The sequence below is a fragment of the Ceratotherium simum genome, chromosome 39 (genome assembly GCF_057802395.1).
Source record: "Ceratotherium simum simum isolate JZ-2026a chromosome 39, ASM5780239v1, whole genome shotgun sequence".
Lineage (NCBI taxonomy): Eukaryota > Metazoa > Chordata > Mammalia > Perissodactyla > Rhinocerotidae > Ceratotherium > Ceratotherium simum.
Window position 1 is genome coordinate 2,177,322 of NC_141938.1, and position 14,316 is coordinate 2,191,637.

General features: G+C 62.2%; 2 protein-coding genes across 4 annotated transcripts; both read left to right on the forward strand.

The window, feature by feature from the left end:
- Positions 1 to 840: 840 nt before the first annotated feature.
- On the forward strand, positions 841 to 8,214 carry TRMT1 (tRNA methyltransferase 1). 3 transcript variants are annotated; one of them, XM_087425371.1, is made up of 17 exons: positions 841 to 942; positions 1,261 to 1,455; positions 1,543 to 1,598; positions 1,850 to 1,992; positions 2,159 to 2,346; positions 3,774 to 3,889; positions 3,969 to 4,081; positions 5,215 to 5,363; positions 5,541 to 5,627; positions 5,705 to 5,774; positions 5,859 to 5,993; positions 6,080 to 6,165; positions 6,475 to 6,583; positions 6,668 to 6,744; positions 7,581 to 7,700; positions 7,789 to 7,918; positions 8,057 to 8,214. In XM_087425371.1, the coding sequence occupies exons 2-17, from the start codon at positions 1,271 to 1,273 to the stop codon at positions 8,183 to 8,185; spliced, it is 1,893 nt and encodes a 630-aa protein (XP_087281497.1). In that variant the 5' UTR covers positions 841 to 942; positions 1,261 to 1,270; the 3' UTR covers positions 8,186 to 8,214. The 3 variants fall into 3 exon arrangements, with proteins under 3 accessions (XP_087281497.1, XP_087281496.1, XP_014652362.2); XM_087425370.1 differs by having other exon boundaries at positions 846 to 942; positions 1,171 to 1,455; XM_014796876.2 differs by lacking the exon at positions 841 to 942 and having other exon boundaries at positions 1,016 to 1,455.
- A 379-nt stretch (positions 8,215 to 8,593) lies between these two features.
- LYL1 (LYL1 basic helix-loop-helix family member) lies at positions 8,594 to 14,071 on the forward strand. Its single transcript, XM_087425372.1, has 4 exons — positions 8,594 to 10,254; positions 11,199 to 11,551; positions 11,631 to 11,722; positions 12,651 to 14,071. Exons 2-4 carry the CDS (start codon positions 11,220 to 11,222, stop codon positions 13,064 to 13,066), a joined length of 840 nt encoding a protein of 279 aa, XP_087281498.1. The 5' UTR covers positions 8,594 to 10,254; positions 11,199 to 11,219; the 3' UTR covers positions 13,067 to 14,071.
- Positions 14,072 to 14,316: the final 245 nt, after the last annotated feature.

The following is a 14,316-nucleotide window of genomic DNA, read 5'->3' on the forward strand; positions in this document are numbered from 1 at the left end:
TTTTTAAGTAGAAATTATTACACACACACACACTTTATAGTAAGGGAGGCACAGAGAGATGAAGAAACCTGCTCAAAATCACACAGCATGCAAGTGGTGCCGGGTCCCAGGATCAAACCCGGGCTTAAGAAGCAACAATACAAATTAACGCTTTTATGATGCTTACGCATCGCTTACACTGTCAGATTCCGTTCGAAGCATTTAACCTGCACTAACTCGTTTAAAACTCACCACAACCCAATAAGGAACGTTAAAACGTTCTGCCCATTTTGCAAATAGGGAAACGTAAGCACAGAGAGGGTCAAGAACCAACAGCAAGGCGAGCTGGGACTGGAGCCCAGGCAGTCCAGACCACTTACGCTCTCCCTTCCCACACCGGTTAGAACCTACTCAGGGTTTGCCATGTGAGAAGGGCTGCTTTGCACACTTTGCAGGCATTCTGCCATTTAATCTTTGCTGTATCTTGGAAGGTAGGATTCTTATTTAACAGGTAAAGAAAGTGAGCCCCGGAGAGTTTAAGTAACTTGCGAAGAGTATGTGATAGGAGTAGGATTCAAACGCAGTAAATCTGATTTCAGAGCCAGAGTTATTTCTGCAGGGTGCCCTGAAAGAATGTGTTTACAGCACCCAGCACACAGGAGACGACCAATAGGTGTTGGATTTCTCCGCTTACCGCCCCTTTTCTGAACTTCACCTTCCTCATCCGTGAAATGGGGCTAGTGACGTGTCCCCTTCCAGGGGAGCCGCCGTGATTAAGGCCACTCGCACAGCACTTTCAGCGCTTTGCGGCGTGCATTTTGATCCCGGCCGCCCATTGTAGGTAGCATCACTGATTGGCTAAATTCTATCACGTGACCTGCCCTCCCACCGTGCCAACATGGCGGCGCCCAGGACCTAATCCGGGAAACGTGCCCCAAGACTAATTCAGTTCTCCTGGAGAAGGTGAGGAGGGCCTGGGCGGCGCCGAGAGGGATCCGGAGCAGGGGCGGGCCCATTTGAGGGCTTCTGGCTCCGCAGGGGCCGGTCCTCCGAAGATGGAGGGTGGTGTCAGCTTACCGCGCCCACAGGGTCTCCTTAGCTTCTACCTTACAGATGTGTAGGCAGGCCACTCGGCCCAGGAACGCAGCTCTCTGATCCTCTCCCTATGCTCTCCCCCGCCCCCTGAACCAGGCTTGGCGGGCAGAGGCGCCCGCGGATGTCCCGTGCGAGGATCGTTCTGTCGCTAAGCCTGACTCTCCGCTCCGCCCGAATTCTCTGTAGAGCCCAGTTTATGGAGGGGCAGGCCCAAGGACCGGCGAATCCAGCCGCGATGGAGAACGGCACCGGGCCCTGCGGAGAAGAGCGCCCACCTGAGGCTCAGGAGACGACGGTCACCGAGGGGGCCGCAAAGATCGTCTTCCCCAGCGCCAACGAAGTCTTCTACAACCCAGTGCAGGAGTTCAACCGGGACCTGACGTGAGCAGGGGTCCGGGGTCAGCGTGGCAGAGGGCAGTGGGTCCGTGAGGTGGAGAGGGGGGTGAGCTGACTCTCCGTCTCCCGCAGGTGTGCTGTGATCACCGAGTTTGCTCGCATCCAGCTTGGGGCTAAAGGAATCCAGAGTGAGTGGAAGCCCAGGCTCCTGGTGGGCGTGAGGCGGGGGGTCAACAGAGCTCTCTTCCTGCCCCGCCCCCTCTCCCTTAAAGTCCAGAAAGGCTCCAGCCGCAGAGCAGGCACTGGCTCTTCCTCAGCCTTTCCCCAGGGACTTTGGGGAGCTTTTTCTTTCATGCATCTTCTGTAGTCTGAAGAGTAGGGGGAGGTTTTTCCGAGGGAGCTTTGATATCGCCTGGCTTGTGTTTCTGGGTGGCTGCAGTCAAGGTGCCAGGTGAGAAGGACGTGCAAAAGGTGGTCGTGGACTTGTCGGAGCGAGAGGAGGACAAGGCTGAACTGAAAGAGGCTGCAGACCCGGCCCCAGGAGACCAACCTCGAACAGCCGCTGTGGGGGAGATCTGTGAGGTGGGGCCTAGGCATAGGAGGTGGCAGCCCGGGAGCCTAGTGGGTGATGGAGAAAGGAAGGGTCCTGGAGGGGGAGAGCCATAGGAGGTGGGTGTTGGGGGTTCCTTGGGGTCCAGCAGAAGATGGAGGTATTGAGGTGAGTGGGGTTCCCTGCTTACTCCAACAGGAGGGCCTGCGAGTGCTGGAGGGCCTGGCAGCTTCGGGCCTCCGTTCCATTCGCTTTGCCCGAGAGGTGCCTGGACTCCGATCTGTGATTGCCAATGATGCCTCTGCCCAAGCCGTGGATCTCATGCGCCGTAATGTGCAGCTCAACAATGTGGCCCATCTGGTGCAGACCAGCCAGGCAGACGCCCGGTAGGTTGGGGGCAGAAGAGCCTGGTGGCTGCAGGGGGAATCTGGGGCAGGGCTGCCGGGGGTCAAATCCTAGCTCTGTCATATTTTTGCTCTGTGACCTTGGGAGAGTGCCTTAGCCTCTCTGAGCCTCACTTTCCTTGTCTGTAGAATGAGGACAGTGGTTAAGTTCATGTGCTCCGCTTCGGTGGCCCGGGGTTCTCGGGTTTGGAGCCTGGGCGCAGACCTACACACCACTCATCAAGCCATGTTGTGGTGGCCACCCACATACAAAATAGAGGAAGAGGGGCCGGCCCGGTGGTGCAGGCAGTTAAGTGTGTGCGCCCCACTTCGGCAGCCCGGGGTTCACAGGTTCAGATTAGCACTGAGCTAACATCTGTGCCGATCTGTTTACTGTGGCAGTGTCCCATATAAAGTAGAGGAAGATTGGGACAGATATTAGCTCGGGGACAATCTTCCTCAAGCACAAAGAGGAAGATTGGCAACAGATGTTAGCTCAGGGCCAGTCTTGATCACTAAAACAAAAAACAAAGCCACCAGAAGTTAAGTCTAAAGATAAACAAACTTATGGAAGTATTTGTTTAATGATCAATTAGAAAAATATTTTTTAAAAAAAGAAAATAAGTAAATAAATATTTGTGCTCCTGACTGTATTAGAACGTGATAGGCAGGGGCCGGCCTGGTGGCACAGCAGTTAAGTGCGTGCACTCCGCTTTGGTGCCCTGGGGTTCGCAGGTTCAGATCCCGGGTGTGCACCGATGTACCACTTCTCAAGCCATGTTGTGGCGGCGTCCCATATAAAGTAGAGGAAGATGGGCATGGATGTTAGCCCAGGGCCAGTCTTCCTCAGCAAAAAACAGGAGGATTGGCAATGGATGTTAGCTCAGGGCTGATCTTTCTCACAAAAAAAAAAAAAAAAGAATATGATAGGCTGATGATAACAAATAATCATGAGAAATAAGTAAATTGTGTAGCAAACGAGAGGTGAGAAGTGCTCTGGAATAAAATGGAGGGTCCAGGGGGTGGAGGAAGGTGGCGAGGTGGGTTGTAATTTTAAATCCCGTGGTCAGAGTAAGCTACATTAGAAGGTAGCATTTGCATTTCCTCACCTGCGAAGGATCCACCATAGTTTCAATTCCACGGAGGTGTTCGGAAGATTATGTGAGTAAGTGGGTTACTGCCTCTAAACTGCTTGAAGCAGCACCAGGCATATATGCGCTCCACCGGCCTTGGCTGTCGTCGTCGTTGGAGGCGGGTAGACTGAGGCAGGAGAAGGAGGAGTCCTGCAGTTAGCAAACGGCCGAGCCTGGATCTGCCCGGGCAGCTGGCCCCCGAAGCCGGGCCATAGCCGCCACACTGCAAGAGTGAACATGTGGGGACAGAGCAGGTCCCTGCTGCAGGGGCTGAGGACCTGGCCCTCTTGCTCCCAGAATGCTGATGTACCAGCACCAGAGGGTGTCGGAGCGCTTCGATGTCATCGACCTGGACCCCTACGGCAGCCCTGCCGCCTTCCTGGACGCAGCGGTGCAGGCTGTGAGTGAAGGAGGTGAGGCCGGCTGGTGCAGGGGATGGAGCAGGGCGTGGGTGTCTGGAGGGTCCTCACTGCCCAGGCCCTCCCCACGCAGGGCTGCTGTGCGTGACCTGCACAGACATGGCAGTGCTGGCGGGGAACAGCGGCGAGACGTGCTACAGCAAGTACGGGGCAATGGCCCTAAAGAGCCGGGCCTGCCACGAGATGGTGAGGGGCCCCCAGCACACCCGCCCCCCCAGACACACTCAGCGTCCTCTGGGCAGCCAGGCCAGACCCATCCCAGGACAGTGCCCACCAACACATCTTCACCTGGCCGAGTTCTTAAGAGCCTGGGATGTCAGTTGCGGTCATTTGGGGGCAGTGGCTTTGCCCAGGGGAGGAGCAGGTGGTTACGTTATTGTTTCTAGAATTCCCTGTTTTCATAACTTTTCAAGATTGTTTTTAATTAATTAATTTATTTTTTGTGAGGAGATCAGCCCTGTGCTAACATCTGCCAATCCTCCTCTTTTTTGCTGAGGAAGACTGGCCCTGGGCTAAAATCCGTGCCCATCTTCCTCCACTTTATATGGGACGCCGCCACAGCATGGCTTGCCAAGCAGTGCGTCGGTGCGCGCCCGGGATCCGAACCAGCGAACCCCGGGCCACCGCAGCGGAGCGCGCACACTTAACCACTTGCGCCACTGGGCCGGCCCCACAAGATTGGTTTTTTTAAGGCAGTTTGTCCAGGTCTGGGTTCAAATCCCAGCTTTGCCAGTGGCTTTGCGCCAGTGACTTCACCTTTCTGGGCCTCGGTTTTTGCATCTGTGAAATGGGCGGGATGAGGGGTTGCTGTGGGGATTCAAGAGGGTGGAGGGGCGGGAAAGGGGGAGCTCTTCTCCTTGTTCCTTAAGGGCCCCGTCATCTGGTCAGTCTGAGAGCCACCTCCCTTCCTGTGTTGGGGTCTCACGGCAGCCCTTGGCAAGAGGAAGCCCTGGCAGTTCTGCAGCACCCAGTGTCCCCACTTCCTGCCTGCAAAGCGCGTTGGGGCCGGAGCAGGTCCTCGGTTCACGTGGCACATACGGGGCGCCCTGATGATGCTTGTTGGAGTGGGTTCGCTGTACCGGGCCTGTGCGTTCCTCCATTATTCTTGGCCCCATAAACAGACAGAGACCACCGTGGTTTCGAAGATGAGAGAACTGTAATGTCACTTGCCAAGGGTCCCACAGCCAGGTCGCTCGGCACTGGGCTTGGCACCCAGGGGGCCGGCCCAGAGCCTGTGCCCTCGAGCACCGTGCGAGGCTCCGGGGTGGGGGAGGTGGCGGTGGGAGCGGGGCTGACCGGTGACCCCGGCCCCCGCCCAGGCCCTGAGGATCGTCCTGCATAGCCTGGACCTGCGAGCCAACTGCTACCAGCGCTTCGTGGTGCCACTGCTCAGCGTCAGCGCTGACTTCTACGTGCGTGTTTTTGTCCGTGTCTTCACCGGCCAGGCCAAGGTCAAGGCCTCAGCCAGGTTAGCCTGGGGTGGGGTGGGGGTGGGGGTGATGGATTGAGGGAGGCAGCAGGGCCTGTCCTGGGGGTGAGGGGGGTGCAGGGTCCTGCCCTGGGGAAACGGGGTCCTACAGGGGGCCGAGTCAGCCTGAGGGTGGTGACCACGCTGGGAACCGTGGCCACCCCTGTCCCCCCACAGCAAACAGGCACTGGTGTTCCAGTGTGTGGGCTGCGGGGCCTTCCACCTCCAGCACCTCAGCAAGGCTTCAGGAGCCTCTGGTGGCCGGTGAGCAAGGGGGAGCCGGGAGGGAGGTGAAGGGACGCCCCAGGGTCGCCACATCCTACCCACCCCTCTCTGCACAGGGTCAAGTTCTCTGCAGCGTGTGGTCCCCCTGTGGCCCCCGAGTGTGAGCACTGCGGGCAACGACACCAGGTGGGGCCAGGCAGCGGAGGCGAGGGGGCCGCGAAGGGCCTGGCAGTCTCGGTCCCCGCTCATCTGGCCCCTGTGTGTCCGCAGCTCGGCGGCCCGCTGTGGGCGGGGCCCATTCACGACCTGGACTTCGTGGGCCGCGTCCTGGAGGCTGTGAGCTCCAACCCCCGCCGCTTCCACACCTCGGAGCGGATCCGCGGGGTCCTGAGCGTTGTCACGGAGGTGGGGGCTGGGTGGGGAGGGGAGGGGCTCTGCCTGTGCCCAGCTGTCCTTCTTCCGTCCACTCCATGCCCCCCGTCCCCCCGCAGGAGCTCCCGGACGTGCCTCTCTACTACACGCTGGACCAGCTGAGCAGCACCATCCACTGCAACACGCCCAGCCTGCTGCAGCTGCGGTGAGCCTGGGCCTGAGCGCTGGGGGCCCTTGGGCAAGTCGGCCCCTCTCAGGCCGGAGTCTCCCGTGAAGCGGAGATCAACAGGAGCCTGGTCACGGGCTTCTCGAGAACAAAGCTCAGAGCAGAGCTTAGAGGCTGTGAGCCCCGGCCGGGGGGTGGTCTTAGGGTTGTGGTTGCTGGTGGTACGCAGGCCACGTAGTCATCGTGAGATGTGCAGTCGTGCCAGTGCATGAAACATGGCTCATACCCACACAGGTCAACACCGGTTTCGGGGTGAGTCTCCCCCTCACAGCCCCTCTCGGTCCCCAGGTCAGCCCTCCTCCACGCTGGCTTCCGGGTCTCGCTCTCCCACGCCTGTAAGAATGCCATCAAGACGGACGCCCCCTCCTCAGCCCTCTGGGACATAATGCGCTGCTGGGTGAGGGCGCGCCTGACCGGATGGAGGTGGGAAGGCAGGGTGGTCGGGCCCAGCCTCTCCTGACCTCTGACCTTTGCCCCCCAGGAGAAGGAGTGTCCAGTGAAACGGGAGCGGCTGTCAGAGACCAGCCCGGCGTTCCGCATTCTCAGTGTGGAGCCCAGGTATGGGCGGGGATGTGGATGTGGCTGCCCACAGGCATGGGAAGCCACATCTGTGCAGATGACATGACAGACATGCTCATTCTTCAAGTCAGATCCAGAATCTACCCACCTCTCCCCCTCCTCTTCCGCCCCCACCCTGGCCTGGCCCCATCACTGCTCACCTGGACCAGCGCAGTCACCTCCTGGTCCCCCATCTCTCACCCTCGCCCCCACAGCAGCCAGAGGGCACCTGTGAGCCCCTGAGTCAGATCCCGTCCCTACTCTGCTCAGAACCCTCCGTGGCTCCCACCACCCTCAGTAGAAACCAGAGTTCTGCTTGCAGGCCCTGCACCATTTCCCTGTCACCTCCCTGCTCTCATTAGTCCCCACTCTCTCCCTGCCTCACTTACTCAAACTCACCAGGCACAGCCCTGCCTCAGGGCCTTTGCACTCGCTGTTCCCTCTGCCTGGAGTGCGAGTCCCCAGGTCCCCCGTGGCTTACCTCGCCTCCTTCATGTTCCCCTGACTGCCCAGTCCTGCTGCCCCACTCTCCTCTTCCCCTTTAGCCTGCTGTGGTTTTCCCCAAACTCGCGTCTCACGCCCTAACACAGTATAATTTGCTGGTTTCTGATCTGTCCCGTTGCTTGTCTGTCTCATGCGGTAGAATCACCTCTAGCAGCAGCACATTTTAGGCACACAGTAGACACTCGATAAATGTTTATTCAATGAGTGAAAGAGTCCTGCCGCGGGCAGACAGTCTCCCGGGGCACACGGAGCTGCCCCGAGGTGGACGGGCCCGGGCAGTGCGTGCACGCCCGCGTGGCGCTGCCCCTCAGCCCCCACCCCCGCTTCCCCAGGCTTCAGGCCAACTTCACCATCCGGGACGATGCCAACCCCAGCTCCCGCCAGCGAGGACTCAGGCGCTTCCAGGCCAACCCCGAGGCCAACTGGGGCCCCAGGGCCCGCGCCCGGCCAGGGTGAGCGCGAGCGTGGTGGGGTGGGGCCTGGCTGGGGCAGGGGGTGCAAAGGCCAGATGGGGGCCCAGCCGCTCATCCCCTTGCACAGGGGCAGGGCCGCAAGCGGAGCTATGGAGGCCAGACGCAGGCTGCTCCAGAATAAGCGGAAGGAGCCGGCTGAGGACCCGGCCCAGCGGGCTGCCCGACTCAAGACCTTTTCCTGCAAGCGGTTCAGGGAGGTGAGGCGCCCCACCCCCATTGCCGCGTGGGCTCCCCTCCGGCAACAGGGCGGGGAGGACGCGGGGCAGGTCCTGGGGAGGAAGCTCGCCATCCAGGAAAGGAACCAGCGGAGGGTTCACCCCACCGTCCTCCACCAGGGCACCTGCGAACGGGGGGACCAGTGCTGCTACTCCCACAGCGCCCCACCGTCCCCCACCGACTGTCCAGAGACCCCTGACCAGAACACCCCTGCGCCTGGGGCCGCCACTGGTCCAGGCGTGGACTGAACCAATAAAGAGATGTCACCTTCCCCTGACTGTCGTTTGTCTGAGTAGGGAGGCTGCCTGTGGTCTGTCTGTCCGTCTATCCAGCCGCATGTCTGGGATCTGTTCCTCTATCCACCTGTTTTAACTCCCTTGGGAGCTCCGTGCATCTGGCGGCTTGTTTGTCCCTGCCTGACGGAGGTGCTGCCAGCGTTTTTGTCTGGGTTGGGGGCGGGAGCCGAGCACCCGCCTGCACAGTGGTCTGTCCCTCTGCAGCACGAGGCTATCCACCCCCGGTGCCGGCGCCTGCGGTTCCCGAGGCGGCCACGGGGCGGCAGCCGTGCGCTCGCGCCCGCGGGCCTTTAATCGCCCCCCACCCCCGTCGGCGCGCTCCCGGGCGCAGGCGGGTGCTCCAGCCACCGAGCCCCCACGTGGCCTCGCGCCGCCGCCTCGCCGCCTGGTTTCTCTGGCCCAGCCCCCCCTTCCCCCCGGGACCGCCGTGGCGGAAGCCGGACCGGAACCAGGCGCCTTGTGTATCCGCTCCAGACCAGGTGCTTCCTGCCCCGCGGCCCCTCGGGCGCGCACTGGGGCACCCGGCAGGCTGCTGCATGTCCTCCTCCCAGGGCAGGGGTTAGCAACCGAGAGGCCTGGGGCGCAATCCCCACCCGCCGCGGGGTAGCTGTAGGACCCCCGCGAGCACGCGTGCTTCATCCCCGTCTGTGAAATGAACCTCATCCCGGAACCCACTCTGTAGGGTCATCAGAGTTAGCCCGTGTGCTCGGAGCGTATTCTCGCTTCCCTGGGCAGCGGGACGGTTGGTTGTGGGCCCGGCCTTCGCCCGATTCCTAGGAGGGTGGTGGTAGTGCGGGTGCTGGGCGGCGCTGAGGGCCTGCCTGGGCTCCTGCAGTCACCCACATACACAGGGCAAAGCATGACCCACCAGGGGGCAGGGTGCCAGCGTAAGGAGCAGTCTTGTGGCGGCTCCTAGCTGGACCCAGGCCCCTCCCTCAGTGAGGCTCCAGCGGGGTCTCCAGTCTCCTCACCACTCCAAGAGGCTTATAACGCTGCAGTGGCCCGGAGAGGAGGGCCAGGGACCACTGACTTGGGGCTATGCCATCCTGTGACCTGGAGGCCCAGGATGGTGGGGACGTGCTGGGGGCGCCTATCGGAAGATTCTGCCCGCCCTGACGCCCTAGGAAGTCTCTGCCAGTTGTGGCACTTCCTGTCACCCTCCTGAGCCTGGAAAGGTGTGGTGGATAGCTTCCTGGGGGCCCAGGACACCTGCCCAGGCTGGACACCCAAGGCCAGACTGTTAGCTGCCCTCCCGCTGGTGTCCCACTCCAGGGTGGGGGTGGCGGGAAGGCCGGGAGGGGCTCTGTAAAAAGAGGAACCAGGCAGGGTGAGGAGAGGAGGGGAGGCCGGGTCACGAGGCCCCAGCAGGGCCGGAAAGGGTTCTCCACCCCCACTGGCACGGACACTCGGGCAGGGGGTGTTCAAAGCCAGAGGCCAGGCCCAAGCAACACAGGAGGCCGCATCTTCTCTGCCTCGGTTTCCCCTCTGCACATATCCGGGCACCGCCCAGCTGCACGCTGGGGTGGGGGTCCCTCGAGTCCTGTGGGACAGAAGGTGAGGCCCTAAGAGGTGCCGGCCAAGTCCTGCCCTTGCTGGCCCGGGGGCGGGGCCGTGAGGCCCACGCTCAGAGATCCCCGCCTGCCGGTTTCCTCCGGGGTCAGCCCGGCTCCTTATCAGGCGCGGCCAGGCGGACAGGCCCTTATCTGCGCTGGCCCAGCATCCTCCGGCGTGGCTGGGGGTGAGAGGGAGGAAACCGGGCCGCCGGGGGGCGGGGAGAGGGCGGGCCGGCCGGGAGCAGCTCACTTTCCCTCGAGGGACCCACGCTGCCGCCAAGACCCTTGGGAGCCCGGGAAGAGGCACAGCCTGACGCTGCTGCCTGGACGGGGCAGCCGGCTCCCAGCAGGCCGGAGCACAGAGGCTGGACGGGAGCTGGCTGTGGGGCCTGGCGTAAAGCCACAGCTGCATCCTCGCCCTGACGGACAGAGCCAGGGCACTCACCAGGCAGCAGGACCAGCGCTGGGGTAAGAGGGGAACTGACCTGAAGGTGGGGGATCCCAAGACTGCCTGCATTCATTCATTCATTCATTCATTCATCAGTGGGGACTTACTAAGTGAGGGGCCAGGCCAGCTTCCCCAGGGCCTGGCTGGGGAAGGCGGGGCAAAGGGGCCGGGAGCCCAGATGTTGCTGGGACACTCCAGGCCATGGGGCGAGGCATGAACAGGGAATTCTAAGGAGGGTTCGAAGGCGCGGATGCTGATGGGGGGTATGGCGGGTGGGGAGACACCAGGGCCAGAGGGAGGAGTGGGGCATGACTGTAGGTACTGGGCTGTGGGGTCAGTGTTTGGGGATCCTAGGGTCAACATGTGGGGTCACAGTGTCAGCAGTGGGGTCACAGGGTTAGTAAGGGGGACATTTTCAGTGAAGGGGGCCACGGGAGCAATTACGGAGGACTTTCAGGGTCTGACATGCAGGCAGTGGGAAGAGCCTGTGGTCATAGCTGAGGGCCACATGGTCAGCCTGGGGGGGAGTCAGTGAAGGATCAGTCAATCGTGGAGGAATTCCAAGGTCCCATGGTATCAGTGAGCGGTCTCGGGATCAGATCAGAAGGTCACAGGATCATCCTGGGTGTCACAGGGTACATCGTGGGTTCCCTCCCTTGCCCCTCCCTCCAGGTGAGAGGGGATTCTGGAAGAAGGGAAATTTGCTCAGGGACTGGGTGACTGAGGCCCTCATGGGTCACAAACAGCTCAGAGACAGCACTGCCCAGCTCAGTGCTGCCCAGTGCCTCAGTGGGCGCCTCCTGCTCTTGTGTCAGGCCCCTCCCATGTCCTGGCAGTTTCTGGGCCCACCCCCCCACCTGACTTTGCCTGCTGAATCGCCATCCCCCCCCACTCTCCCTCCCATTTCTAGGGCTCTCGGGCTAAGGGGTGTGTGTGGCATCTGATCCCTCCATTCCTCCCACAGGTGAGCACCCCCTCGGGGTCCATGTGCCCGCCCCAGGCCCAGGCAGAGGTGGGCCCCACCATGACTGAGAAGGCCGAGATGGTGTGCGCCCCCAGCCCAGCGCCTGTCCCTCCCCCCAAGCCCGTCTCGCCCGGGCCCCCGAAGGCAGAGGTGGTGGGCCACCCAGGCTCCTCCCCCCCTAGGCTGCCCCCCGGCGTGCCAGTCATCAGCCTGGGCCACACCAGGCCACCAGGGGCGGCCGTGGCCACCACAGAGCTGAGCGCCCTGCGGCCCCCGCTGCTGCAACTCTCCACCCTGGGAGCCGCCGCATCACCCCTGGCCCTGCATTACCACCCTCACCCCTTTCTCAACAGGTCAGTAGAGGCTGGGGCCTGGGGGGAACCGGGGCAGGTCCTTGTCCACAAGGCGTTAGTGACCCACAACCCCTTACAGCCTCTACATTGGGCCGGCAGGACCTTTCGGCATCTTCCCTAGCAGCCGGCTGAAGCGGAGACCGAGCCACTGTGAGCAGGAGCTGGCTGAGGGTGAGTGTGGGTTTGTGTGTGCGCCGCCATCTCTGCGGGGCCACATCTGTCCCATACCCTTCCACGGGGAGAGGTGTCACCAGCGCACAGACACACACAGGACAGCCCACACAGGAGCTCAGTACTTAGGTTACACCCACGTGCAAACCCACAGACCCATGGTCGGTCCCACACAACCACGGCCACCCAACAAGCCACAAAGAATCATAGCAAAACACAGCATGGCACAGGGGCCACAAAATGACAGCTCCACGTGAACGCACAGCCACGCAGGAAACAGCCACAGGACAAACCTCTCAAGACAGCCACACAAGAGACAGCCACACAACCACAGCCACACAAGAGACAGCCACACAACCACAGCCATTTAGGACCATGGCCACACAGGAGTCAGCCACAGAACCACAGCCACGCGTGACACAGCCATATGACCGCAACCACATGGCAAGGATCACACACAACCACAGCCATTTAGATATACCAGGAGTTCACACAGCCACCGGAGACGCAGACTGGCCCACAACCAGGAGAGAATCCCTCAGACCGACCAGCACACTCAGCCACACATAGGGGCACGCTCGATGAGGACCACAGGGACAGCTCCCCAGCCTGGCAGCCCGGGGAAACACTGCCCTAGGGAATCTCAACCAGTGGCACAAAGGTGCCGACAGTCAGAGGGACAGAAGGCCCCAGTGTCTGCAGCGTGGGCCTGCGATGCTCCTTGTCTGGAGGGCTGGGGTGGTGTGGGGGGCGGGGCTGCTAACCGGCAGGAGAGCTACACGTGGATCCTACACGTGGGTCCCTTGGGTGGAGAAAGCCCCAGCCCAACGCCTGTGCTGAGTCCCCACGAGGGTTTTGGGTGCCAGAAGTGAGGGCAGGAGGGGGAGCCCCCCGGGCCTCGGCGCCAACCCTGACCCCCTGTCCTCAGGGCACCAGCCCCAGAAGGTGGCCCGGCGCGTGTTCACCAACAGCCGCGAGCGCTGGCGGCAGCAGAACGTGAACGGCGCCTTCGCCGAGCTCAGGAAGCTGCTGCCAACGCACCCGCCCGACCGGAAGCTGAGCAAGAACGAGGTGCTCCGCCTCGCCATGAAATACATCGGCTTCCTGGTGCGCCTGCTGCGGGACCAGGCGGCCGCTCTGGCCGCCGGCCCCGCCCCGCCCGGGCCCCGCAAGCGGCCGGCGCACCGAGGCTCGGACGAATGCGCCCGCCGCGGGCCTTGCCGCAGGGCCGAGGCGGGGGCGCGCCCGCAGCCGGCGCCCCCGGCCGGCCCCGAGGGCAGCCCTCGCGGGGCGTCCCGGCCCATCAAGACGGAACAAGCGGCCGTGAGCCCGGAGGTGCGGTGACCTCCGCGGCGTCGCCTCTGCACCGAGGGTCACTAGGAACTCAGCCCAGGGCCGTCGAGGAAGGGGCGGGCGACGCGCTGCGCCCGCTCTGGAGCGAACTTCCCGGAAGAGGGACCAGTGAGGACGTGTCCTACAAGGGAAAGGGCCCAGGGGTCTGGAAGGGCGACCGTCGCCCCCAGGTGCTCGGCAGACCCTTTTATCATCCGCCGCCCGCTGAAAGTGGCCTTGTCCGCGTCCCCCTCCCGGGGTCGAGGTCCAGGAACCCACATGGCAGAGCGGTCATCGGACCAAAGTGGCGCCTCTTTTTTCCGGGCTGGGGTCGCCGAGAGGTGGGGAGGGCCGGGGAGCCTTCGCCCTCCTCAGCGGCGCCCCCTCCCGGAGACTCAGGGACAGACGCTCCTCGACGGCGTGCGAGGAGAGAGGCGCAGAATGGACGCGGGGGCCGCACACACCGACCCCGAGGCGGTCCCGCACGATCGCGTTAGCAAAGGCTCAGGCGCTCTTGCTTTTGTTTTTCTTTATTTCTTTATTTCACATACACATTAGCCATTCAATGGAGAAGCCGGAGAGAGTCAGGCAAAGATGGTATAACAGAAGCGCAGTGGCGGGGCGGGGCGGGGCGGGGCGGAGAGGGGACAGACGGGCTGGCTGCCTACTTGCATTCCGCTAGGACACTGAAAACCCAGAAAACAAAACAGACAGTAAACTACCCTTGTTTCTTATGTATCTCAGTGCAGAGACGGGGTGGAGGGCAGAGAGGGGAGACCAGGCCGAAGGAGGAGGAGCGGAGGGACAGGGGACGCTAAGGGGAAGCACACCAAATCCATTAGTACTATATATAGAGATACTCGTATATACTGCGTTTCTTAGCCTAAGAAGAAACTTGTTTGACGGGACGGGCGGCCTTTGCGGTCCGCGATGCTGGTGCTGGTCGGGCGCACGGATCTCCCGGGAGGGGCCGAAGCGGGGCTGGCCCAAGCTGGCTTGCGGGCGGAGGGGGGCGCCCCTAGGGTGGGGTGGGGGAGCAGAGGCGGGGCTGGGGTGCCCCTCGGGCTCTCAAATGGGGGATGAAAGTTCTCGTGACTTTATTGCTCCTTTATTTTCTCTCGTGTGGGGGGTCCGTTCAGCACGGTCGGGGTGGGGAGTGGTGGGTCGTCTGAGCCACCCGGCCCCTCTGGGACCCAGAGCGCGGCGTCCGCTCCGCCAGCACGGGGGTGAGAACAAGGCACTAGGTCGGCCGGCCAGCGCGG

What these genes read in the sequence shown, in the direction of transcription:
- LYL1 (XM_087425372.1), top strand. Translation starts at nt 11,220, where the DNA reads ATGTGCCCGCCCCAGGCCCAGGCAGAGGTGGGCCCCACCATGACTGAG. An exon ending in CCTCACCCCTTTCTCAACAG is followed by an intron (nt 11,552 to 11,630) that starts GTCAGTAGAGGC and finishes AACCCCTTACAG; the next exon opens with CCTCTACATTGGGCCGGCAG. An exon ending in TGAGCAGGAGCTGGCTGAGG is followed by an intron (nt 11,723 to 12,650) that starts GTGAGTGTGGGT and finishes CCCTGTCCTCAG; the next exon opens with GGCACCAGCCCCAGAAGGTG.
- TRMT1 (XM_087425370.1), top strand. Translation starts at nt 1,196, where the DNA reads ATGTCCCGTGCGAGGATCGTTCTGTCGCTAAGCCTGACTCTCCGCTCC. An exon ending in TCAGGAGCCTCTGGTGGCCG is followed by an intron (nt 5,628 to 5,704) that starts GTGAGCAAGGGG and finishes CTCTCTGCACAG; the next exon opens with GGTCAAGTTCTCTGCAGCGT. An exon ending in CCCAGCCTGCTGCAGCTGCG is followed by an intron (nt 6,166 to 6,474) that starts GTGAGCCTGGGC and finishes CTCGGTCCCCAG; the next exon opens with GTCAGCCCTCCTCCACGCTG.